General features: G+C 48.8%; 1 protein-coding gene across 1 annotated transcript; it reads left to right on the top strand.

Moving 5' to 3' along the window:
* The first annotated feature begins 965 nt into the window (after positions 1-965).
* Positions 966-26,484, top strand: LOC146789107 (uncharacterized). Its single transcript, XM_085630004.1, has 11 exons — positions 966-1,663; positions 10,454-10,615; positions 10,762-12,222; positions 12,982-13,074; positions 13,326-13,430; positions 19,809-19,918; positions 20,102-20,296; positions 21,512-21,674; positions 23,233-23,398; positions 23,889-23,983; positions 25,379-26,484. The coding sequence occupies exons 2-11, from the start codon at positions 10,468-10,470 to the stop codon at positions 25,462-25,464; spliced, it is 2,622 nt and encodes an 873-aa protein (XP_085486130.1). The 5' UTR covers positions 966-1,663; positions 10,454-10,467; the 3' UTR covers positions 25,465-26,484.
* Positions 26,485-26,948: the final 464 nt, after the last annotated feature.

The raw sequence follows: 26,948 nt of genomic DNA, 5'->3' as shown, positions 1-26,948 counted from the left end.
GAAGGGTTAAGCAAGACTCACCTAAGTACTAAAATGGTGGCGGCGGGACCCGCGAGGCGAAGACGACGGACCGATGCGGCGAGGAAAAAGGCGAGGTGGGCGACAAAGAGGTCGCCAGTGAGGGTGGGGGAAGGCTAAATAGCCTTCCCCTCACACCTGGGCCCGGAAGTGACGCGCATTGCGCGTCACTTCCGGCCCCCGACACGGAGGGGGGCAACAGTCAGGATCCCTGCCCCCGCCCCCCCCGAAGGAGGGAGTGGGGAGGGGTGACCGGGGCCCCGGGGCCACTAAGGCGCCGACCGCCGAGTGGCCCCCTGCGGGGGCCGCGGTCAGCGGCATTGTACAGGGTTGCTCCTAGGGAGGGTCCACCCCCTAAGTCACCACAGTAAGCTCCTTGTGAATGAGCGATCGAGACCAAGGGCTCCGCACCCCCTCCCCCCCCCCCCCCTCAATCCAGGTCACTGGCTCCAGACAACACCCGCAGCCCTGGTGCCGCCACCATGATATTGTACAAGGCTGGGTCCGGGCGCGGGTCCACTCCTGGCACTCTGAAGTCACCGCGGGGAGATTCTTGTGAAAGGCTGAGCGACCTTCACTTTCACTCCCTGTGTCACAAGCTCGGCGCCCGAACCTGACCTGAAAATATTATTCTTATTATTATTACTACTACTATTAATTGTAGTAATAATAAGATTACATTCCACGCTATGACCTTTGTCCTAGGAAGAGAAATCTCTGTGTTTAAAATTTTGTTTCAAGATAAATAAAAGTTACGGGCCATTCTCGGCCTCCTGGAGTGGGAGGAGCTCGGAGGAGGGACAGGGTGAGGTGACGGGTGGAGGATGGAGAGCGACGAGGGGGAAATTCCACCCACCTTCCAGCCCGCCCCCCCCCCCCACCACCAACACCACCACCAGCCCCGCCCACCTCAGACTGTATAAAACCTGCCCGAGCGGGGAACAGGCAGAAAAGGAGCAGCTGCTGTCTGAGGGGTCAGGACCTCACAGAGCACCCCAAAACAATAACGAACCTCACAGCACCCCAAACAACAACGAACCTCACAGCACCTCCAAACAAGAACGACCTTCACAGCACTCCAAACAAGAACGATCCTCAGAGCGGACACTTCACAAGACCGACCCTCGCACGGACAACCGGCTAAACCTTACAGAGGGCTCATCAGAGACGAGACCAGCCCTCACAGAGCACCCCTCAGAGACGAGACCAGCCCTCACAGAGCACCCCTCAGAGACGAGACCAGCCCTCACAGGACTCTTCAGTCAGGAGACGCACACCGACCCTCAGAGATCATCCGTCGAAAACAGGAGAGACCCATCAACCCTCACAGAGAACTCCTCGGAGGCAGGACCGGCCCTCAAAGTGCACCCCAAGGAACAAGACCTGTCCTCACAGAGCTGTCCTCGGAGTTAGGACCAGCCCTCACAGAGCGTCTTTGCAGAACAGGACGGACCCTCAAAGAGAGTTCATCAGGCACAGGAAGCTAGACGGCCCACACCAGAGCAGCCCTCACAGAGAAGAGACAGCATCGACCCTCACCAGAGCAGCCCTCATAGAGGAGAGACAGCATCGACCCTCACCCGAGAGTCCCTCAAAGAAAACGGAGGCGCGGCCCCGTGGCGGAAAACAGAGCTCCCGTCCCTCGGTATGTACAAACTTTCTGTCCCTCTGTGATACTTTCCTCTTGTGAACAACCTGTCCATGCCTGTATCTTTTAGTGTGATCAGCCTGCCCTTGTCTCTCCACACTGCACAGTGTGGCCCCTTTACACTGTCTTACACTGATCGGTGCAGTCTGCCCTTCTCACTTCCCTGAGTCTGTACACTGTTGTCCTGATCTGCACTGTCCGCTCTATCTCTCTAGTCTTTGCACTCCTGTCCCGATCTGTAGCCTGCCCCGTCTCTCTTTACACTGCCCTCCTAGTGAATTCAATCTGCCCGTCTCTACGCTGCTGTCGTGATCTGTACTCTCTGCCAAGACAAACTTCACTACTCTCCTGGTGCATACCACGGTCTGTCCCGCTTCTTTACACTACTATCCTTGTGTGCACAGTCAGCGTAGGTCTTTCTTTCCATTGCTGCCCTGGGGTGTGCCCCTCTTTACACTACTATCCTTGTGTGCACAGTCTGCGTGTGTCTTCCTTTCCATTGCTGTCCTGGTGTGTGACCCTCTTTACACTACTATACTTGTGTGTACAGTCTGCGTGTGTCTTTCTTTCCATTGCTGCCCTGGTGTGTGCCCCTCTTTACACTACTATCCTTGTGTGCACAGTCTGCGTAGGTCTTTCTTTCCATTGCTGCCCTGGTGTGTGCCCCTCTTTACACTACTATACTTGTGTGTACAGTCTGCGTGTGTCTTTCTTTCCATTGCTGCCCTGGTGTGTGCCCCTCTTTACACTACTATACTTGTGTGTACAGTCAGCGTAGGTCTTTCTTTCCATTGCTGCCCTGGTGTGTGCCCCTCTTTACACTACTATCCTTGTGTGCACAGTCTGCGTAGGTCATTCTTTCCATTGCTGCCCTGGTGTGTGCCCCTCTTTACACTACTATACTTGTGTGTACAGTCTGCGTGTGTCTTTCTTTCCATTGCTGCCCTGGTGTGTGCCCCTCTTTACACTACTATACTTGTGTGTACAGTCTGCGTGTGTCTTTCTTTCCATTGCTGCCCTGGTGTGTGCCCCTCTTTACACTACTATCCTTGTGTGTACAGTCTGCGTGTGTCTTCCTTTCCATTGCTGTCCTGGTGTGTGCCCCTCTTTACACTACTATCCTGGTGTGTACAGTCTGCCCCGTCTCTTTACACTACTATCCTTGTGTGCACAGTCTGCGTAGGTCTTTCTTTCCATTGCTGCCCTGGTGTGTGCCCCCTCTTTACACTACTATCCTGGTGAGCGCAGTCTGCTTGTGTCTTCCTTTCCATTGCTCTCCTAGTGTGTGCCCCTCTTTACACTACAATCCAGGTATATGCTGGCTGCTTGTTGTCCCTTTACACTGCTTCAGGTGTGTACACTCTGATCGTGTCTCTCTTTAGACTGCTGCTCTGATGTGCACAGTCTGCTTGTGTCTCAAGTTACACTGTTGTCCTGGTGTGCACATTCTGCCTGCGTCTCAAGTTACATTTCTGCACTTCAACTCTCTTTATACAGCTCCCAGGTGTGTACAGTTTGTCCCTCTTTACACTACTGTCCTGGTGTGTACAGTCTGTCAGTCAGTCATAAAGTCTTTATTCGGTTTTAGTGCAAACCATAAAAGCATACTACAATAAATACATATTAAAAACAGAAATGTCATTAATAATACAATACCAACATTAAAAAGGGTGCAGTTCATTTCTTCAGGGTACGAATTACCACAGTTAAAAAACTTGCAATGTTGAAGGTTTCCCAAACATTATTTAAAAGCTGTAGATAGAAAAAAGCAGGTCTTACTTGGACAAAGCCTTTATCTTTTAAAATTGGGATTAAGAAACGTTTCCTGATGTCAATAAAGTGCTCACAAAAGAAAAAAAGGTGAATAGTGTCCTGGGGGGAGAAATTGTCACAGGAACAAGGGCCAGGGTCTAGCACCCTTTTCCAATCTGTCTTAGCTCCGATCAATAAGTGTAGTTGATTCAACCTAAATCTGGTTAAAAGAAAACAATGATTTGGGTTTGTTACATATCCCAGATAAGGTTCCATAAGAAGTGTTGTTTTACAGAGCTGGTGGCTCCTAACGGAACCCTTAACCAGCTCCTTCTCTTCCCTTGCCAAAGAGGATATGCAACTATAACTTTCTTTACACCAGTTAATGTCGCCTTTTACCAAAGTCTCGGGAGAAAGATACAGCTCTGGTCTCCCGAGATTTTTGGCCAGGGTCCGAATGTATTTCAACCAAGGTATATACGAACCATGATCGAGCGAGAGACAATCTCTCAGAATGGTGTGGTTCAAGTGTAAATCCGGGTTGAGCCAGATGCTAGTCCATTTCAGAATCGGGGCCAGGGCAATGCTGTCTTCAAGATAACCAATTCCTAGTTCTTGGTGGACGATATAATTAGCCGTACAAATTGGTACTGAGAGGAGATTTTTTAAAAATCTATCCTCGACAGTCTGAATGCTTTTAGCATTTTTAATGCCCCAGACCTCAGCTCCGTACAAGGCTATGGAGAGACACTTAGCCTTGTAGACTTGGATAAGAGCCTTCAGTGGTCTGGCTCCCAGTTTTCTTGCAAAGCCCAGGACTCCTACTGTAGCTCTTGCGAACACAATCTTTTTTGCCTGTATCTGGGTTACCCCGGAATCGCGATCATCAAAGAGGACGCCCAGATAAGGAAAAGAAGAAACTCTCGATAATTGATGCCCCCCCCAAGAAAAAGTTTTGGATTTGGCAGATTTAGGGCCAATGACCATGACATGAGATTTAACAAAATTAACAGATAAGTCCAAATCCTTCATAAAATCAGCGAAAGAATTTAACAGTAGCTGAAGGCCCACTCCCGTTCTGGCGATTAGGGCAGCATCGTCAGCATATAGGAGGGCAGGGACTGAATATTTCCCCGCATGGGGGATATCTTTACATGAGGCGACAAGGGTAGTGTCCAGATCGTTTATATATAAAGTAAAAAGGAGAGGTGCCAAGATGCACCCCTGCCTAACCCCATAAGATATGGGTATATCTTTGGTACAATTTCCCTTTTGGTCATAACGAACTGTAGCTATTAACTCTCTATGTAGGTCCGCTAAAAAATAGACAATCTCCTTATCAACACCAAGATCTAGGAGCATAGGCCATAGTTTTGATCTATTAACACGGTCAAAGGCCGAGGACAAGTCCATAAAGGCAACCAATAAGGTTCCTTTTTTGGCCACCGTGTATTTACCAATTAAAAGTTGTAGGTTTAAACATTGGTCTATGGTGCCCATCCCTTTCCTAAATCCATACTGGACCATAGAGAGTTTTCCAGATTCCTCTAGCCAACCATTTAGTTGGGCAAGAACAACTCTCCCCAGGACTTTCACTGAGGAGTCTATAAGAGAAATTGGTCGATAGCAGCTCGGGTCGCCTCTATCCCCCTTTTTAAAAATAGGGACGATGACCGATTTCGCCCATGTTGAAGGGAGGCCCTTTTGGCATGCATTTATGAAAACATTAAAAAGAATTTTAGACCAGAGTTTAATATCTGATTTGAAAAGGTCAGCCGGGACTCCATCGGGTCCCGGCGCCTTATTACTTGTCATTTGTAAAATAGCATTTGTCACCTCTATTTCTGTGAAGGTCAACGTATAATTGTCAAAATTAAATAAGGGCCCCGCCCTTAAACCATCTCCATCATAAACCTGTTTAAAATGAGCATACCAGGCATCCTCTTGGATGCCGCATTCAAGCTCAGTGTTACTTTTACCGTTAAAAAAAGGTTTATTTATGATGGACCAAAATTTCGCACTATTGTTAATGACATCAGTAGACAGTAAGTCATTCCATGCATTTTCCCTAATTTCAGTTTTGCGTTTCTTCTGAGCCAATTTGTAGGCCTTCCTACAGATGGTAATTTCCGCTCTGTCCGGTGGAACCGCTTTAAGAGCTGACATAAGCTTCCGTTGGGAGAGTGAGCAACTGTGATCAAACCATTTCTCCCCAACTTTGGGGTTATCCTTACATACTTTTTTAAGATCACTGTTCACCTGACAGCAGATTTTTTGATAAGCTGTCAACACTGCATCACTACAAATCCCATCCTGTGAACACAGAAGTATTTCGTCCCCAACCATCTCCCACAAATTTTTGGTAAAATCCTCTGGGACCAACTGACACCATTTCAGGCGTCGCATTTGGTCTGTCGGCCTTATGTCCAGTAAACTGACAGAAGGTTTATCCGCTATTCCTTTTTTAAGATCATCAGTAAGAGTTAACTGGACAGGATTATGGTCACTAAGAGTAGACCAATTAACCTTATAATGACTTACATTACCAGCTAAGTTAGATGTAACAAAAATGTAGTCAATAGTGGATCCTATTCCACTTCCTTTAAAGGTCGGGGTGTCATTTATATCATTTACGGGATAAACCAAATGATTCCCAACTAGAAGCTCATCTAAAAAAGTCCCCTGTGGTGTGTGTTCAAAATGGGAGTTACCTTGATCTTGTGGACCTAAACTGTCCCATATAAAACAATCTTTAAAACATAGATGAACATTAAAATCGCCAAGCACAATAACCGAATACGGATTTTTACAAAGTTCATTATACATTTGTAAAAAATCAAATAGACTGCGTAAGTGTTCATTAGGCATATTCTGAATAAAAGAATTATAAAAATTTACTATGAGCCAAATCCCATTTAAGTTGGAATTAATTTCGACTGCTAAACAGTAAGGCGAACCCGTTTCCACTTTGCTATATTTGCCATCAATGGTTAGTGCAATAAGGGTCAAAAGACCGCCTTTAGCCCTTCCCCTATTTGAGGCCACCGCTGGTGACCAAAAGGCACAAAATCCGTCAAGTAGAAAGGTGTTTTCAGTGTCCCAAGTTTCTTGCAAGCCAATGATTTCATTACCTAATAAAGTGTCCCTCCAAATAGGGTCATGAAGTTTGTTGTTTAATCCAGCTATGTTCCAACTAAGGACGCTTGTGCCAAGGGGCATTTGAGGGATACTGACAGTCGCATCCACTCTTTCATCATTGACAGTCCCCGATGCAGGCATGACATTTTGTGTGTCCTCTCCACATGTGGTTGATACAGAACCACCTGGTGCCATGACCTCACCCTCCAGAACGGACAAGTTCTCCATGCTAAGTCTTATAGTGCCCCCATGATGCAGTCAATCATTAGAGTCTAAGTTACTCAGGGCCTGAAAGCGATTTGAAACGGCAAGACCCTGAGAAGACTGACTTTCAGGATGACTTACTCTGGACTCCCATGGAACACTGTGGGGTAGTATTTTCTGTTCTTTATAGAAATGGCCCAGTGAATGCAGGGTGATACCCTCACCAGTGTAAGGAAGCAGGGTGGCTTTTGATAGGATGTTATGCACTATATGGGGATTACTAAAGTTTATTATTACACAGTCCCCCTTTATAGTCTTGCGTGATCGCCCAACCCAGGAAACTCTTCTCGCGGTTAAAATCAGATGAGATAGATGTACTGGAAAACCATAATTCCTGTTTAGCCACGAGACTGATTTGTTTTTAAGAGATTCATGGGTTTCAAGGGAGGAGTTCTGGGCAACATCCTTCAAAGGAGGAACATTTTTTAGCACAATAACAAAAGGGGCGCAGTCAGGGGGGAGATCTGGTTTTGCACCTCCCAGTGGTGTACTTGATGTTGCATTATTATTGCTTAGGCAACTGCCAGGGGGAAAGATAATCTTCTCATTTGCTGGTGGAACAGTCATCGATGGGGCTGTGCTATTTACAGTGTCCTTTGAGGGCCTCATAATATCAACAGAGACAGGTAGGTCCTCCGCGGCTTTGGTCGGTTTCTCAGAAGAAATGGTCTTATTTGCCAAGAGATTACGTAGACCTTCAATCTCAACAGATAGTTCGCCAATTTTGGTGACTAGGGGTTCAACAATTTTCAAGATTTTAGACTCTACGAGGCCTAACAAGGATTCAAATTGATCAGAATCTAGCTTAGCCATAGGATGATTAGTGGTGGCTGTATGCTTAGTGGCCTGAATAGTTGGCACAGAGCCCGTCTTCTTATGATTACTTCGTGTGGGACCCTGTTTAAGATAAGTCCGTTTACGGGATCTTAACATTCTCTGGGATGGCCGTTCCGGAGAGTCTTCTACAGTCTCGTTAACGTCAGTTGTTAAATCTCTATTTACTTCAAGTAATTCCTGTTCACTAGGGATGTGATCATCCAAAGGTGTTAAATCATTCTTTCCATTTACACAATTTGTGACGTGGGATGAAGTAGAGAGTACAATATCTGTATCATTCAACAAAGGACCATCAGGCAATGAGTTTGAACCATGACCTAATGATTTACGTCTATCACTGTTGATTTTGGTGACAACTTTAACTAGATAGTTATCCAACGTAGAGATAGGCGCCGATTTACCTCCTGCTATCGCTTTAGCCATATTTTATTATACCACTGGGAGGGCCTAAAACTTCAATTAAACTTACACAGATGCGGCAACGCCAACATGTGTCAATACACCTAATGAATCTTAACAACCACACAATTAAAAACAATCCAAAGTCTTACAGTTTAGTGGAGGGGCCCGTCCCGGCCTCAATCGGTCCTCTGAGGGCCACAGAGGGCCCGCCCTTTGCCCGGGCTTAGCCCGGCGTCCGCCCGCGCGCGTCCCGCGACGCGGAGGGAGCACCAGAGTTTTAAGCGCCTCCGGGCGCGTTCTGCGGCGTCAGGAGCCGCTGGGGCACCTGGGAGCGGTAGTTTTCCCCGCTCTATGGCCGCACGGTGAGGCGGCGGCGAGAGGAGCCCAGGCAGACAACGGGGAGGCTCCAGGTAGGATGGAGGGGACACAAACAGCACCTCGCGGTTCCCTCGTTTGCCTTTCCTGCTGTCACTCTTTACACTACTGTCCTGGTGTGTACAATCTGTCCCTCTTTACACTACTGTCCTGAATGGGGGAGATGGGCTAAGTTGGCAGTGAAAGGCTCACAGGTTTTGGAGACCCAGATTTAACACGAGAGAGAGAGAGAGCACTTACAAGAGCCCCCCTCACCCCCCCCCCACTCCACCCGCAGGGATCAGGGAAGAATTAAGATGAGACAGACTCTGAAGTGAACGCCTGTCCTAGTCCTGGATGCAGGTCACAGTATTTAAGTCATTAGAGCCCGCAGAAAGGTTTCAACAGACCGCCTGTGACTACAGGTACCAGCTCCGATGACCCCACTGCGGTTGTATAATATGAACGTGTTTTGTGTAGCGCTTTATAACTAACGCCTGTAGTTTCTAGTCGATGAAAACAAGTATTACTGTTCCAAAAGTAACAGCGGTGACCTCACAAGGATGGAAGGCTGAGCCGGCCCTGACAGGATCCAGATTCGTGACTGTAGATCACACCTGCCAGCGGCGCGAGCATTAGCATCAACCCGCCGAGCCAACATTATGCATCAAGCTTTTCCTATCTCTTTAGGTGAACCTTCTCTTTACTCCTTTTTAAAGGTATAGACAGGCAGGTGACGTCACCCTTCGTGAGAAGCGCTGTCCTACTGCTGTCCGGGCGCCTGCCCACCTCACGATGGGGTTCGCCTGGTGTTTAACGTTTCCCTTATAGTGTCTACACGGACATTTATCACATATATAAGATAAGCTGATGTACAGATCTCTGAGTCCTATGTATGCATTCCAGTGTTCTGAGAGTTTGGACAGAGCTCGCCTCACCTCCGTTCATTTCCTCGACCACCCTTGTCTCATGTCATGTACTTTCCTGAGGTCAACATCTGCATTTCCTTTTCTCACCTTTCTCCCTTCCTCAGTCTATGACCCTCCCCCTCCTCCCTCCCCTCCACCTCTCCTCTCATGTCCTATCTCACTCCTGGCCTAGATCTCACCTGTGGTTCAGATTTAACTCCTTACCTCATCTCACCTCCTAAACTTTCACCAGCTTTCAAATGCTGTTCTCACCTCTAAGCTCCATTGTACCTCCTGCCCTAGTCTCAATTTCACTGCCCACCCCATCTGCACCCCTTTCACTGGCTGTTCTCAGTTCACCTCCGGTTCCCTTCACACCGTGTGCCCCTATCTTAATTCTGGCTCGAATCCCACCTACTGTCTCACTTTCACATGTGTGTTCCATCTCACCCACTGTCCCAATCTCACATGTGTCTTCCATCTCACTCACTGTCCCACTTGTGTCTTCCATCTCACCCACTGTACCACTCTCACGTATGTCTTCCTTCTCACCTACTGTCCCAATTTCACGTCTTCCATCTCACCCACTGCCCCATTTTCACGTCTTCCATATCACTCACTGTCCCACTCTCACATATCTTCCATCTCACCCACTGTCCCACTTTCACATCTCTTCCACCTCACCTACTGTCCCACTCTCACATGTGTCTTCCATCTCACTTACTGTCCCACTCTGGCATGTCTCTTCCATCTCACTTACTGTCCCACTCTGGCATGTCTCTTCCATCTCACCTACTTTCCCACTCACGTGTCTTTCATCTCACCCACTGTCCTACTCTCACGAGTTCCATCTCACCCACTGTCCCACTGCACATATGTCTTCCATCTCACTCACTGTCCCACTCTCCCATCCTGTTCCCATCTCACCTCTGTCTGATATTAGGTCTCTGGCTCCTGTCTCACCTCCTATTCCCCATCTAACCTCGCGCACCAATCGAATCTGGGTCTTACCCACCCAGCTACCCGTCTTCCATCTCATTCTTACCTCCTGCCCCTCTCACCTCCTGTCCGAATCTCACCTCTTGTTCCCTCTCAACTGTGGTTAATTTCTTATCTATTGACCCCTCCCCAGGTCTGCCACTCACCATGGAAGGCTTCGCCTCTGTGTACTACAGTGAACCATCCGTCATGGGCTTCCTCGCCAACGTCATCAGCGCCTTCCTGGTGGCCCTACAGAACTTCTTTTCCTTCCACACCAAAGTGAACGCTGAAGGTGTGGAGAACATCCTGGCAGGTGAGTGTGGCAGCCACAGATCACACAAAGGGTTACAGGTGGCGCTGGGATTACATGCATAAGACACTTGGAGGGAGGGGGTACACACGCGCGCAAACAGACACACACACGCACGTGTTGCTCAATTCCTGTGTTATCTCTTGCAGGGGTCCATCTCATCCTGATTGGAGGACTGACACAACTCATTGCTGGCTTCCTGTGCTTCCGGAAGTACGATCACCTTGGAAGCACCGCCTTTGTGGCATTCGCGGCCCTCTGGAGCAGCTACGGGGCTACACGTGTCGTCCTGGGAGCGTATCCCACCATCCACAACACCACACAAACCCTGAACATTTCTAACAGCCAGACCATCATGGCCGCCTCCCCTTTTCCGCTCAGTGAGAGCGCAGTAGCAGGGCTGGTGGCATACACCGCCGTCGCCTTCATCCTCTCCTTCTGTTCGGCCACCGTCAACTACGTCATGCCCTTTGTGTTTGGCGCCATCACCCTCACGCTGGTCTGCGAGGCGGTGGGGCTCTTCGGACAGTGGGCGCTGGTGGTCTCCGGGACCCTGGAACTGCTCATTGTGTTATTTGGGTTCTATGGTGCCACTGCCCTGCTCCTGAAGGGCCTGACCCAGAGGAACGTCCTTCCAGGCTTCGGGAACCCCATGTTCAGCGTCTTGCTTCTGGGCACGGCCAACAGCACCTCTTCCAGTGGCATCGGGGAGGAGACCAAGAAGAACTCCAAGTACGCGGAGCCCATGGCCTTGGGACACATCGCTGACGCTGTGGCCTCGCTCATCTTTGCCTTTTATTGCTTTGGGTACATGAAGACCTTCTACATTGGCGCCATCTGGGTCAGCATCAATGCGCTGTCCCAGCTCTGCGCCAGCTACTACAGTTACTTGAGAGAAGACGTCTACCACACCACCAAGCTTGGACTCCACAGCCTGTTCTGGTTGCTGATGTCCTGGGAAGAGTTCATCCTCACGGTGCTCCTCTCGGGGGACAATGTGGACAAGAGCCGAGCGGGCATGGTGGGGGGCTGGTTCTTTCTGGTCGCCGCTTGCATCCTCTGCCTGATGTCCCTCAACAGAGACCTCCTGGAGGTGCTGCAGAATTCATGCTTCCTCCTCCTCACTGTCTCCACCATCCAACAAATTCCACTCCAGGGATCCCATATCTTCTTCGGAGTGGTCTGCAGCATTTACACAGCCACCTCCCTCTACGCCACTTTTGCCAGCCTCATTAACTCCATCGCTGATAAGTCATTGATCTCTACTGGACCTCAAGTGATGTCATCGGCTACGCTCCAGGACTTGCTGCTGTGCCTGAAGCGTGTCACCAGCAGGTCTAAGGAGGGCCAGGAGGTCAGCACTACCAGATGCCACCTCCCGGATGCCCTCTTCTTCATCTGCAATGGCTTGGCCTCACTCTCTGCCATCCAGGGGTCCCTAGATGACCCCACCAGAGCCCACCTCTCCATCCCTTGGGTGCTGATCCCTGGCGCTCTCTTCCAGTTGTACGTCTGCAGGATCGTGGTCCAGAGAGGTCGAAGATTTGGGTCGGTCCTACCATTCTGTTATGCGGCTGTATGGGCCACATGGGCGTGGCTCCGACTTGCAGGTAACTTGTGATCTCTGAATCTTAATCTTTACAATGTGCAAAATGTTTTCAGAAAAGTCCTAGGGATCAAGTGTCATGAAGTTTCTGTGTGGTTTAGATTCTAAGGCATACCAGTAGGGGCAGTGGGGGTGATGTATATTTCTGGGTATGAGTTTCATTTGGAGTAGCCATGCATGCAGGTAGTTTCTTGATGATGTCACATGCAGTTCTTTTTCTGACTGGGGGTCCTTGTAACCAGTGACCTGAAGAAGTACCTGGTAGGGATCATATCTGATGGCTGCCAGGTGGAGGGCAAAGGGTGGAAGAGGAGTGCAGCTGGTGGCCACTAGGAGGGGACTAATGACTTATGAAACCATTAATGGATCTGGATAAACTATTGTTGATAATCCAGTTGTGGGAAGAACCAATAGTTATTATCACCTTTGTTCAAATAACTGCTCATTTATTGTACCTCTGGGCATATTTACCAGAATTATCACTCAGATAAACGGGGATTAGGTGTTTTTGAGAAGTGTGTTTCACCAAATCAGGGCGCACCTGTTCAGGATGAGGTGGAAGATACAGTTTTACACATCATCAGAAGTCAATATCCAACACCATGATTGGCTGTTATATGAGTGAGGTGTTGGGCAGTATATGGTCCTCCTCCATCCCTTGTCTCTGCTCCTAGCCATCTCCTGCCTTTGAAGGAAGAGCTCCTTCCTATGTTCTGTTTCATCCATGACTAACCCTCTGCTCCTCCTTCTCTTCCCTCTCCAGGTCCCCTGCTGAATATCCACGTCGCCAGTTATGGTGCATTCACTGTTGGTGCCGTCACCTTCCTGGTCATCAATGTCTTCCTGATGTCCTTGGGTAAGTCTCTCCGGATACCGATGTCCAGTCATCCCTCGGTTGAGTACTTGAGGCCCAAGTGCCCTGACAGACAGCAGCTGCTTCCGGCTGTAGTGGGTACGGGCCGGTGTCTGTCACTCGATGGTCCATATGCACAGTTCTGGGGCATCGTAGTGTCCTCATCTGAGGACTTAAGCAACTGCGACCCCCGCAGACCTCTGAAATATGTCATGTCCGACCTCTGATGCCATCTTATTCTGCTTGTTCCATAGTCGCCTATGCCAACGTGGTGCTGGTGCTGCTCGCCCTGCTGATGGAGGCGGTGATGGTCTGTTTCCTGCTCTTCACCTTGGAATGCCTGCCCCTCGCGCTCGAGAGTAAGTTGACACCTTCCATGTGGGTTCCTCTTGTGAGTTAATTCATGTCAGTGATCTCTAAAGGGTTAATACATGATTAACAGGCAATTTCTATCAAGTGCCATCCAGTGCTGAATTTGAGCCGGAGCTTTCCGGTGCTGAGCACCGGCACTTAATTGGTTTCCGGTGCTCGGCACCGGCACCTACTTGTCAACACCACACTTAGGGCAGTCTGCCACAAGGTGGCGCTGCTCATGTAATTTAGAGATGAGCAGTATCACAGTTATTTAGGAAAACAATATACATTATAAAATTACTAACACCTTCCTCCCCAGCCATTTCTTTAGCTTTGGGGACCTGGAACTATCTGAACTGTCGCACTTTCATGCGAGAGAGATGATTAGTAGTTGTTTTGGCAGCGATGATAAGGGTGATGTGCGGTGCAAGCTGCAGTGGCCTCCTGGTCAGAGCCCTGGCACTTAATATTTTACAAATTAAGCACTGGTGCCATCCCGAGTCCACTTGTAATGTGGTGGTGGCCAAAGGCGAGTGGTCTGTAGAAAGGACTGGAGTGTGCCTGGCTGGAATGGAGTCAGTTACAACCCTGACATGTGTCTAGTTCTCTGCCAGACCTCCACATTTCTTAGTTTTTGTATCTGTCTCTCCGCTGCTGCCTTAACATCACCTTGTTATAATACGAAGAGTTGGGGTGAGCCCCATAACCCAGGGAACCAGGGCAATTAAGTATAAACCAACACAGGGGTTCATGTACCAGTTTAAATGCTTTACCACACTTAATTTCATACAGACCGAAGTAGAGTGAAAAATTAATCTCTGTCTTATGTTTATATTTTATCGTCTTGGGTGGCATTTACCTTTTTTAAATCCCTCCTGAAGGAACCCCTGTCTTGGTTTAACATCAACGTGATTGTAGAGATGAGGGGTCTAGTGGCTGTGTGGGCGGAGCAGTATGGGCGGAGATAGGGGAGGACTGGGGTGACAGGAAGAGGCGGAGTGGGGAGGTCAGGTCGGCAGTTGAGGGAAAGACATGCTGGTGTAAGGAACGCAATAAAGCACATGAATAGAGAACCCTCCGTGTCTGTCGTCATTGTAAGTGAGTAGACACGACAGCTGGCGACGAAGGTGGGATGGAGCTGGATGCTCTCCCGAAACACCAGCACGCCGAGTAAGCTGGCGAGGGGCTGGTAGCAAGGAACCAGCGAAAGCGCCGCCACCCGTGACAGCGTGTGAAGAGCCTGCGGCTGAAGGAGCGAGTGCTCTGCGGTGGAGAGGACCGCCGCCGTGGCAAGCAGCTGAAGGAGCGAGCGCTCTGCGGTGGAGAGGACCGCCGCCGTGACAGGCAAGAGGAAAAGTGAAAGCGCCGACGCGCGTGTCTCCCAGGCCGGATCGGAGCAGTGAATGTGAGGACTCCGCCCGCCCGCCCGCCTGTGAAGCCGTGAGTGAAAAGGAATAATAATAAATGAAACTGACCATGAGAGGGGCCGTCCAAGCAGCGCGCTGCCCCCGGAATGAATGACTCGAGAGCCCGGCACCACGTGGGACGTCTACACACGCTCCCCAGCCGGCGGCCATCTTAAAGTCAGGCGGACTCTCAGACGCCCCATGCAAATAGGCCCGGGCGGCCATTTTGAAGTCAGGCAACATTGAAATTTCATCAAGCACAGGCAAATACAAAAAAAAAAAAAAAAGAACGTGGGGACCTACCTAAATACAGCGCAAGACTCCACGAGGGATTCCCTGGGCCTGCTCTGCGCTGCCGCTGCGCGCATCACACGCACACCGCGATGTCGAATCATGGGTCCCCAGCCCATTCTCCAGCGCGCCAAGATGCGAAGCCAATCATCATGGGGCTGTCGCACCTGCGCCCCCCAGAACCCCTAGCGCTCGTGGTTGGGAGCAGCATGGGCCCTCGCTGGGAAGAGTGGATTGAAGACTTTGAGGACTACATTAAGGGCTCGAAGGTGACAGGGGCGAGGATCAACTGATCGCACTTCGAAACCTCGTGGGCAAGGATGTCAGCAAGATGATAAAGGAACTCCCCGCCGCGGACGCGGGAACATATGCGAATGTGCGCGCAGCCCTGGATCGGAAGTTTGTGCACAAGAAGAATGTAGATTATGAACGATACGTATTCCAAAGAGCGCGACAAGAAAAAGATGAAGTCATGGGCTCATACATCACAAGGTTGCGGCGCCTGGCGCGCCACTGTGAGTTCGACGAGTTCTCGACGGACGACGCCATTCGCCTACGGGTGATCGACGGCTGCCAGTCGGAGACGCTACGCAGGAAGTTACTAAAAAAGAGTCACACGCTGGATGAAATAGAAGAGATCACGAGGCTCCATGATCAGACTGAAGAGCAAGCCAAGACAATGGAGGCAGGACGCGTGGACCGCAAGGAGGTAGTCTGTCAAGTACGCACCGACCGCCCTCGCCGGTGGTCGAGAGAGCGGGAACGACAAGCTCCGCCGCCATCGAGACACCACCGTCGCCCCGGTCATCGACGGCCTGATTCGGGGAAGAGAAGCAGGCGCCAGGATCATGGGAAGAAGGCGCCATTGAGAAGATGTTACCGATGCGGGTACGACTTCCCACACATCGGAGCGTGCCCGGCCCTGGGACAGAAGTGCCACAAGTGTGGTCGCAACAATCACTTTGAGACCATGTGCGGAGACTACCGCCGGGAGAAAGAAAAAGCCTCCACGAGGTCACCAAGAGGTGAGACGCCGCCACCACGCGCGAGCGGTACGTGACCGCCGGAAGTCCTCCTCCAAATCCTCCCAGTCCAGCAGGGAGTCACGGTCTTCAAGATGGTCTAGAAGATCACCATCAAGAGACTCCGAATCACCTTCGAGTGAACACGAATACTCTGTAGAATATGCAAACATGATTGCCGATCCCGATCAGCTCAAAAAATACCCTCGGTTGGACATTTGCGTTGGCACGCATCCCACAAAGTTCGTGATGGACAGCGGGGCATCCCTCAACTACATCCCAGTGACCGAATACCAGAAAATGAACCCTCGGCCTCGGCTCGACCCCGCACATGTGCGTGTCTACACCTGGATGTCCAGGAAGCCGCTCCCATGCTTGGGGAAGTTTTCAACGACACTAAGGCATCGAACAACATCTATTCCGGCCGTGATTCACGTCATCGAGGGACCGGAAGCTGACTGTCTCCTCAGTCTGCCAACCGCTGAACGGTTGAAACTGGTGGAAATCCTGTACCGCGTCACTGGTGAAAATGACACCGTGCACAAGTTCCCAAAGCTGTTTTCTGGACTCGGGAAAATGAACAGAGGCCAGATCCGCCTTCACATAAATGACCAGGTCCGCCCGGTTGCCCAACACCCGCGGAAAGTTCCGTTCCACCTCCAGCAAGCGGTGGAGGATGAGCTACAAGACCTGCTGGACGCCGACATCATCGAACGGACGGAGGGGGCCACACCGTGGGTATCTCCCGTCGTGATCGTACCAAAGAAAGGCACACCCGGGAAAGTGCGGCTCTGTGTGGACATGAGAATGCCCAACACCGCCATTGAGAGAGAGCGTCATCCCGGACCTCATTTAAGTGACATGATTGCCGCCCTCAATGGGGCGAGGGTGTTTTCTAAATTGGACCTAAACAAAGGCTATCATCAGCTGGAACTACACGAGAGCTCCCGCTATATCACAACATTTGCAACGCACCTAGGGTTGTTCAGATACAAGAGACTGAATTTTGGCATTTCATCAGCCGCTGAAATATTCCAAGAAGCTATCCGGCAAACGATACATCACATCCCAAATACGCTGAACTACAGCGATGACATTCTAGTCTACGGGGCGACGCTCCAGGTCCACGACACGGCCCTAGATAGGGTTTGCCATGCTCTCCTGGAGGCTAACCTCACGCTCAACAAGGAGAAATGCGAGTTCCATCAGTCGCAACTGAAATTCTTTGGCCACATCTTTTCAGGAGCCGGAATGCAACCAGACCCTGCCAAAGTGAGTACTCTGAACAGCACCAAGAGTCCACTTGACGTCAGTGATGTGCGATCCTTCCTTTGCATGGCGAGTTACTGTTCAAGGTATATCAAGGACTATGCCACAATAAGTCACCCACTTCGCACGCTCACCAAGCAAGGACAGGCCTTTGAGTGGACTCCCGAATGCGAGCAGGCTTTCCAGGACATAAAGAGAGCGGTGGGCTCGGTGGAAAGCCTGGCCTATTTCAGCCCAGATCGCAAGACAGAAATAACAGTGGACGCAAGCCCCGTCGGGCTAGGAGCCATCCTGGCTCAATATGACAAGGACACGGACCACCGCCACATTGTGGCGCACGCCAGCCGGAGCCTTTCCGACACGGAGAAAGCCTACTCCCAACCGGAAAAGGAGAGCCTTGCGGTGGTGTGGGCGTGTGAGCATTTCCACGTGTTCATCTACGGGAAGCATTTCACCATGGTAACAGACCACCAAGCCCTCGTCACCATCTATGGCAACCCCCGGTCCAAGATGCCACCCCGCATCGAGAGGTGGGGACTCCGTCTGCAAGAATACACATTCACAATCGTGCACAAGCCAGGGAAGGCTGCCAACCCGGCTGACTATATGTCGCGCCACCCGGAAGACTCACAGCGACACACACCGTCCATGGCAGACGAGTATGTCCATTTTGTGGTGGACCAAGCGCGGCCACCGGCGGTCCCCCTAGAGGCCATCCTGGACGCCACCCAGCAAGACACCATGCTGCAGCAGGTGATCCGAAGGGTCCGAACGAACAGGTGGCGGCACGAAGAGTCGGAGGACGAAAAGGGTGATACCACAAGGCGTCAGGAGTGGCAAGCATTCCGGAATGTGTGCGAAGAACTATCCGTCACACCTGATGGCCTACTGCTGCGAGACATTCGAATTGTAATACCCCAACAACTGAGACAGGGAGTCGTCAACCTGGCACACGAAAGTCATCGAGGAGTAGTCACGACGAAAAGAGCGCTTCGTGAACGTGTCTGGTTCCCCTTCCTAGACAAAATGGTAGAGCACACCCTAAAAGACTGTCTGCAGTGCCAAGTGGTAAGGCAAGGAGACCCACCCGCTCCACTCCAGATGACGCCCCTGCCACCAGGGGTATGGCAAGAACTGGCCATGGACTTCTACGGCCCCATGTCATCGGGCAAGTATGTGTTAGTTATAATAGATGAGTACTCAAGGTTCCCCATCGCCCGGTTCGTCCCATCCACCAACGCAGCTGCCACGCTCACCATCCTGGATGAAGTCTTTGCAGCCTGGGGCCTACCCGCGGAGGTGAAAACAGACAATGGGCCTCCGTTCAATGGCCGGGAATTCAGTGATTTCCTGACGCTCATGAATGTGCGACACCGACGGGTCACACCACTATGGCCGCAGGCCAACGGCACAGCGGAGAGGTTCATGGCCACTTTAAAAAGGACATTCCAACAGGCCGCTCTGGACAAAAGAGACCCGCAGGCAGCCCTCAATGATGTACTCCGAGCCTACCGGACGACGCCGCATGCCACCACAGGCAAATGCCCTGCTACACTTATGTTGGGGCGCCCGGTCAGGACCCGGATACCCACTTGGGAGGGAGCGCTGCGACCCATTTCTCCCAACCGTATTCATCGGGAGGTTGAAGCCACCGACAAAGCTCGTAAAGAAAGCATGAAAGCGTGCGCAGATGGCAGACGGCGGGCTCGCTCTCTCTCGTTCCACGAAGGGGACTGCGTGATTGTCAAGCAAGAACAATCCAAGAAGACAGACAGCAGGTTCAGAGCGGAACCTCTGACGGTCACTCGTCAGAAAGGCACCATGCTGACAGCAGAGTCAGACACCAGGCGTGTAACCCGGAATGTGTCTCACTTTCAGAAGTGTAGCCCGGCTCTGCAAGAGACTCTAGAGTCGCAACCTGCACCTTCAAAAACTCTGCAACCCGAGGCACAGAGCAAGGGTGACAGTCCAGTGGGGCAGACACCCGGAGCCGAATCAGATACAGTGCCTGAAGGCCGCACACTCCGTCCACGACAAACTATCCGTCAGCCCAAGCGGCTGATTGAGGAGATGTAACTCTTGGTGACCCCGTTCGTTGCTAACAAAGGGGGAGATGTAGAGATGAGGGGTCTAGTGGCTGTGTGGGCGGAGCAGTATGGGCGGAGATAGGGGAGGACTGGGGTGACAGGAAGAGGCGGAGTGGGGAGGTCAGGTCGGCAGTTGAGGGAAAGACATGCTGGTGTAAGGAACGCAATAAAGCACATGAATAGAGAACCCTCCGTGTCTGTCGTCATTGTAAGTGAGTAGACACGACAGTGATCAGCACGCGCCTCTTTTTTTTGTTGATAATATTGAACTTAAAGTCTAATTTTCCCATCTTTGTGTGTTTTTTTAGTCACAGTATTGTCCGTCTTCAGTCTCGTCTGTATCTACGGGGCAGCGGCATCTCTTGGAAACTGCATTTTCAGCAAGGACCTAATTCCCATGGGACCCTCTTTCTTCAAGGTACAGTGGTAGTACATGCAATATGTTACGATTACTATTCTTAAATTAACACTCAGTTCTGATAAATGTGTCTCTCAAATAACCAGTCCATCTTAGTCCTCTAACTCTGGGATGTGCATGTGCTGCTTAAGGACAGCTGTAGGTGACGCTGTCTCACCCCTTGTCTGCTCTTTGCACTTTTAGGAAACGAAGTCAGAGGAGAAAGTTGAGGCGTCGGACTCCTGCGTGTGCCCCGATTCCTATCGCACCAGCAGTCTAAGGACCATCGCTGCCCTGCTGGACCAGGGTGGGGTGTGCGGGGTCCCCACAGACACTGTCTACGCCCTGGCAGCCTCCTGCAAACACCCCGAGGCCATACAGAAGATTTACACCATCAAGGTGAGCACCGAGGAGCAAACTTCCGCAGAATTTACCCGAGGCCGAGACAGATGCTCTGTCATTCAAGAATAAGAGACACCTTTTACTAGAATAAGTTAGAAATCACCCTGTGGGCGGAGACATTGTCATGGAAATGTCAGGGTAAAACCATTCTGCAGAGGTGTGGTTACCATTGTGATACCAGACTGGAGTATGTACAGTTGGATATATTGTCATGTAAATGACAGGGTAAAACCATTCTGCAGAGGTGTGATTACCATGGTGATACCAGCCTGTAGTATATATAGTTGGATATATTGTCATGGAAATGAGAGGGTAAAACCATTCTGCAGGTGAGGATTTTCATGGTAATATCTGCCTAGAAAGTTCCAAAACTTATTTTTAAAAAGGAAAGCAGCCAGTTTAAAGGGTAGCTTGTCATACTTTGGGGGAGAGTGTGAGATGGGGGTGATAAGGGAAGTGTGGGCTCCAGTCCACACATTGTCTCTGGAGAGAACCCTGCTTTAGGGGCAGTAGATCCCAGCGAGATGCTATCACGTGCACAAGAAAGATACTAATGCCCCAGATTACACAGTGAGTCTGCATTCTCAGACTGTGCAGATTCCATTGCGTTGAACTCTGTGGCCAGTGTCTGTCTGCTATAGGACATTAGAAAGAGAGTAACAAAGAACAAGGGAACCCTGTGTGTCAAGAGGGACCGAGGGAAATAGTGTATTGCAAGAGACATAGGTTCCTACCAACCAATATAAGTGTATAAACACAGAACTACAATTAGAGCTGTGTGGTACTTCCAAATGGAAAGGATTGTATTTATTTAAACATGCAGTAAAAAGGAACAATAACATTGATAGTCCAGTGGGTAACGTGACGGGTATGGAAATCAACAGATTTCCAGACCTCAGGAATTTGCATCAATATGTGACATTAATGATACATATTTAGAACAGTCACAATGCCAAAAGACAACTTGTGCTCAACATAAATCATCATACATTAGGAGTCACGGTGTAAGTGTCATTGGAAGGCCATACAGACTTTTAACTTGTACAATCTGTTGTCTAGCACTAGAGACATTTAGTTTATTTACAGAGGTGGTGTGACTGGTTCTAAGGTCACTTAGGTATCACATGATCCTGCACATAATGTCTGAAGGCCCTGCCCTCCCTCTTCTCTCTCTAAACCATTCATTACTTCCCTCTCTTCCATCCGCTGCAGGACCGACCCCTGGAGAAGCCCATCTGTATCTGCATCTCCCACTTGGACCAGCTGCGGGCCGTGAGACCCCCGTTCAGCCCCCTGTTGTGGGACTTCATGGGGAGCGTCTACCCTGGGGGTATCAGCTGCATTGTCCAGAAGGGGGAGTGGCTAAAGAGGATGGGTACGTGTGACCACTTTTGCATGGGCTGTTTCTTTCTCCAAAGAAGGGTGGGCTGGGGAGGCTAGAGGGGTGAGGGATACAAATGCCAGAAATTGTGCCTTGGGAAATTCAGGGGTGTGCTCACTTAATGTATATGTTGCTTGTCTAAATCATGCTTTATTCACCCCCCCTTATGTGTACCGACCCCATCTCTTGCCCAAATTACTTGCACCTTTCACTCCATTCACCCCCCAATGTCTATAGACCCCCATCTCATGTAGCTATTGTATGTACAGATCAGGGTCTATTCACCCCTTAATGTCTACAGACCTCCCCATCTCAGGTACCTATTGTATGTACATATCAGAGTTCATTCAGCCCCCACAATATATGCATACCCCAGTTCATGCAGATATTACCTGCACATTCACCCCTTGATATCTACAGACCCCCATCTCATGGAGATATTACATGCACATGGACCCCCTGATGTCCACAGACCCCCATCTCATGCAAGCATTGCATGTACATTCACCCTCCTGATGTTTACAGATCCCCATCTCATATAGCTATTGTATGTGCATATCAGGGTTCAGTGACCCCAATTCTGTGTAGCGGTTCCTATCACATGGAGCTATTGCATATACATATCAGGGTCCGGTCCCCCCTTTAATATGTAGCAACCCCAATCTCATGCAGGTATTACATGCACATTCACCCCATAAGCACACAGACTCCATCTCATGTACCCATTGCATGTACATATTATATATATTATGTATATATGTGTGTGTGTGTGTGATGTATGTGTACATGTGTGTAAAACAGATAAAGAAATATATGTGACTTCCACAATTCCTGACTAAAACATTAATTAAACCCCGCAGCAATGACAGAACAAGGAAAGGTTGCGCTCGGTATACTATGGCTGTATAAGAATTGTGTTGAGTCAGTGTACTTTTCAGTTGTAAAATAGTCCCTAGCGAAGACAGAATGATATATTAAACAGCCATAAAATGATATAAGACAGAAATACTTTTTTAAAGAATGTTTAACAATATGTATTGCAGACATCTGGCCTCTCAAGATATAACAAACAAATGTGTGCATGCCTTTCACAGTTTTTTAATCAGCCGCAGTGCATGCAGGTAACAGCGGTGGGGCGGTAGGGCCGCGTTGGGGGGATATCGAGGGACCATACAGAGGGAAAATACATTTTTAATTTAATTTCCCCTCTGCATAGTCCCTTAGAAACCCCCCCAACTCGGCCCCACCTCTGTATCCTGCACAGACCGTGGCTGTTTGAAATGCTTTAGTAGAGCTTCTTTCATACTTAATGGACAATGCGTGCCCACTGCACAACTAGAGCAATCACGTCTTCAAGGACCTTCATTAACTCTTGATATTCTGAGGCTAGACCATTCAAACATCTGCTCAGATTAAGCACAACCAAATGAAGGCACCACTGTACAGCAACTCTGTTCATGATGCTGAGAAAATAAATACACTCAAACTCAAATGCTCAATCACTCACACCTGACTTGTTGCTGATTCATTTTTTTATGTTCTCCTTCTGTAGGAGTTGGACCAGCTTATGACATTGTGGGCACCAAAGACTCCATCATGATCCGAGTGCCGGACCACACTATCTCTGCCCACCTGACCGACATGACCGGCCCTCTGGCCATCACTTCTGCCAATCCCAGTGGGGAGTGTGACAGCACCCACCATGACATGGTCATCTCGTGAGTACTCATTCAGAACAGGGGCTGAAATCAGGAAAAGGCTGTGAGTGGGCCTTCTGCGTAAGAGATGGTGCCTGGGGTTTGAGAGTTACTAGATGGCTGCTAGGAGCTGAGGGCAGGGGCAAGGATTGTGGAAGGGCGTGAGCTGAAGATTCTGAAAGGTGAATGAATGAGTGTTGGAGTATTGATGGGCGGTGAGCTATTTTGAATGAGTTTAGACTTTTTTTAAGCATGTGACTAGACCGGTGCTACTGAAAGGTGAAATGAGGGAAAATGGTGTTGATGATATCTCACGCATATGTTTTAGGGCATTTGAGATGCTTGGCATAAGTCTATATGTGGGCGCATTAAACACAGGTGTGTTTGACTAGTTGAGCTTGAGGTCAGGTAGATGTTTGCCTTCCTCCGGCTTTCCCTTAATCTCCAGCACCTGAGCCTTTGTCGATTATTTCTTTAAATGAGTGATTTTGTATTCCGCTCTGTGTTTCAGGCGTCTACGGCACAAGCTGGAGGGGGTGCTGTGTGATGGGGACTCCTACGAGATGGTGGGCTCCACGGTGGTGAACTGTCTGAGGATAGACGAAGGTGGGTCTCAACCAATGCTTGTTTCTGTTTCATCTCTGTCCCCTGCTATTCCCAAACTAGATCAGTTGCATCCTTGGATATAAACAGGGGGCTCTGCACCCCCCACCCCTTCCCACCCGCCAAACACCTGCCATGAGATTTGGGAAAAAACAGTCCGAATCCAGTGGATTCCTGGTGTCCAAGGCATTCAGACTTACAAAGCCCAGAATGAATGGACAGCTGAATCATTAAAGGGGCTAAGATAAATGCGTAACAAAAAGATGCACTTTATTGAGCCCCTGAGGAAAACTTCAAGCGCTTGTTCAAAGTTTGCAGGGATGCCACCTGAGGTTTCTTACCTCTGCCAAACCCTGACCCCTACTTTCAACTTTACAAGCATTTCTCTTTATCATTAGTCTGCACTATTGGTGTACCATCTTGCATAATTTGTTTCACAAAATTCTGCTAAAATTACATGAACGGTGTGAAATTCAGTTCGCCTTTATCTTGCATGAAATTTTCATGGTAGTATACACCGCACATTAAAAAGTCATGTTAGATACTGGCAGAAGACTTAATCAGCAAAAAATGTCTCTTACGGAGGCATTTAATGCTCAAAACCATCTCTAGTGAAGAAGAAATGATGCACATTACATACTGCAAATTCATCAAATTTAGTAATAGTGCTTACAAATTCACTCCGACTTAATTATCACATGGACCCAGAACCTCCCTCAGTAAGACAATATTCCCCAAGGCGGGATCTTTTATTTTGTCCCCAAACCCATTGTTCTTTCTCAGGGACAATTCCACCCGCCCAAGTTACCCAGTGCCTGAAGGTTCTTACTCTGCTCCCATCTGAAAATAAAGATCTCAGAATCACAGATTCTGACATGCAGATTTACAAAATATTGACCATGCACAAATATGCACAAATATCTATTTAAAGAGCACTAGACCTGATAAAAGTTCCTAATTCCAGTGAGACTCACTCCATAATTATTGAAATACAGAGTTAACTTACTATTCCATCTCCTGTCTGAATTTATTGGTCAAGTGCTTGATAGTGAGTTTACTGTGGGTCGACATTTTTGCAGGGGGATTGTTGTTTGTGGTAGATATTTTGGCAGTGAAAGATTTCGAGTCTGTATTTTAGCAGTTTGTTGTTTCCATGATATCCCACCCTGCCCCAGTCATTCAATGTCTCCTTGAGGGCGCAGACCCCACGCTTTCTCCAGTCAGTATATGCCATGTGAGAGGGCGGTTCCCTCCTGGACTCCATCACCCATTGGATGCTGAGGAGCCAATCCCTACTGTGCTCATTATGCTTGTCTCTTCCCTTCCCTCTGCTGCTCACAGACCTCATAACTCTCTAAGCCCTCTCAATCTCATGCTGTTGTGCTTCTTCCTTTCCAGGGATCCTGAGCATCGTGAGGGAGGGCTGCGTCCCCACCAGCCACATCATGCAGACGTTCGAGCGGGTGAAGAATGCGCAGGTGTGAGGCAACCATTTGCTACGACAAGTCTTGTTCTACTGACCACAGCAGCATCCGCACAAGACCTGAGCCAGCTGCCATTTGCACTTTATTAACCGGAAATAGAAGTATCACAATCTGAGGCCGGATATCCGCGTCGAGCCTGAGCTGAAGGGAAGACATTGCAAGAACAGACTTACAGATGGCAGTGGAGTCGGACATTCTTACAGACAGCTCACAATACTTTTTATCAGAATGCTTCAGTTTGATTGATTTGCAGATATTTTCTACCCTTCACACTCCGACAGGGCATTGACCTGAAAGTCAGCGCTTGGTGATGTGTACAGCGATAGATCCTCGATTCCACGCCCCTCAGGATGCAGCTGCACAGATGCAATGTATATATACTGTTGCATTCTGTTTGTGTTCTTTGCTTGTACATTATATTTAAGGCTCCCGGTTTTATGGTATTTAGTTTTTGGCCTTTTCCATCTGTCTTTATCCTTATTTATTTTTGGACCATTCTATCTGTATTTATCCAAATTTATTTTGTGTTTTGCGTATAAATGAAGTTATAAAACTGTACATTTCCATATCTATTTAAATGATAGATGCACAATCATACCTTGATGTCCGTCATGTTTTAGCTATTTAAGCTGCCAAATATTACATAACAATACATCCACTGGTAAATACTAGCATTATACCATAAATGTATTTTTTTTACCCTCTACCCTAAAGGAATTTTAATTTATAGCTGATACCGATGTTGTTGAAAAATTCTATTTATTTTGTTACTGTTAGGATGTCTGGTCCTGTCAGACCTCTCACCAGGTTCGTGTGACAGAATACTGTCAGATCCAGACATCCCATATTGTTGCAACCAGAACTATTGGCTTCACTGGATGGTGCCGGCCACCCAATCGAGAGGAGCTTCAAGGATCACTGATAGAAGATTTTGGGTTTTAGGGACCTACACATAGTATTTAACTTATTTAATATATTGGAGTTTGTATTTATTGAAATAAAATTGCCCTTAAATAGAAACTGTCTTTTCTCTTTGCTGTCAGCGGTACACTTTACCATGAATCCTCCTGTGATGCAGCTGTGAAAGAAAGGTGTCATGTATGTGTGAGCGTGTGTGTGCAATAATTGTGCAAAATTCAGTGGTATAAAGCCCATATTTACCATGAAGTTTGGGAAATATTTAATAGTTTTCATTGAAATATGGGTTGCATCATCATAATCACAGCCCCAAAAAGCACTCTGCATCAGACCTTTACCCTTGTCTGGGCTACTAGAATTAGGCTCAAGGGAGAACAAAAATATGTGTCATGGCTATCAAAACTAAGAGGAAATAAAAGGCAAATTATGTAGCACATTCTCGGAAAATATTATTTTTATCCATTTGAGGTAGAAACAATATGTTCCGTTGAAATCTGCAAATTATGTGTTAAATGTGATAAATTACGCAGTAAACGCTGCAGTCACAGAATAACATAAATCCAAAA

The sequence above is a fragment of the Triturus cristatus genome, chromosome 10, assembly GCF_964204655.1.
Source record: "Triturus cristatus chromosome 10, aTriCri1.1, whole genome shotgun sequence".
Classification (NCBI taxonomy): Eukaryota; Metazoa; Chordata; class Amphibia; order Caudata; family Salamandridae; genus Triturus; species Triturus cristatus.
Note: the sequence above shows the minus strand (reverse complement) of the source record. Positions and strands in the feature narration are given on the sequence as shown.

Coding starts and splice junctions, on each gene's coding strand:
- LOC146789107 (XM_085630004.1), top strand. CDS start 10,468: ATGGAAGGCTTCGCCTCTGTGTACTACAGTGAACCATCCGTCATGGGC. Junction 13,431..19,808: donor CCTGCCCCTCGCGCTCGAGA/GTAAGTTGACAC, acceptor GTGTTTTTTTAG/TCACAGTATTGTCCGTCTTC. Junction 19,919..20,101: donor TGGGACCCTCTTTCTTCAAG/GTACAGTGGTAG, acceptor TTGCACTTTTAG/GAAACGAAGTCAGAGGAGAA.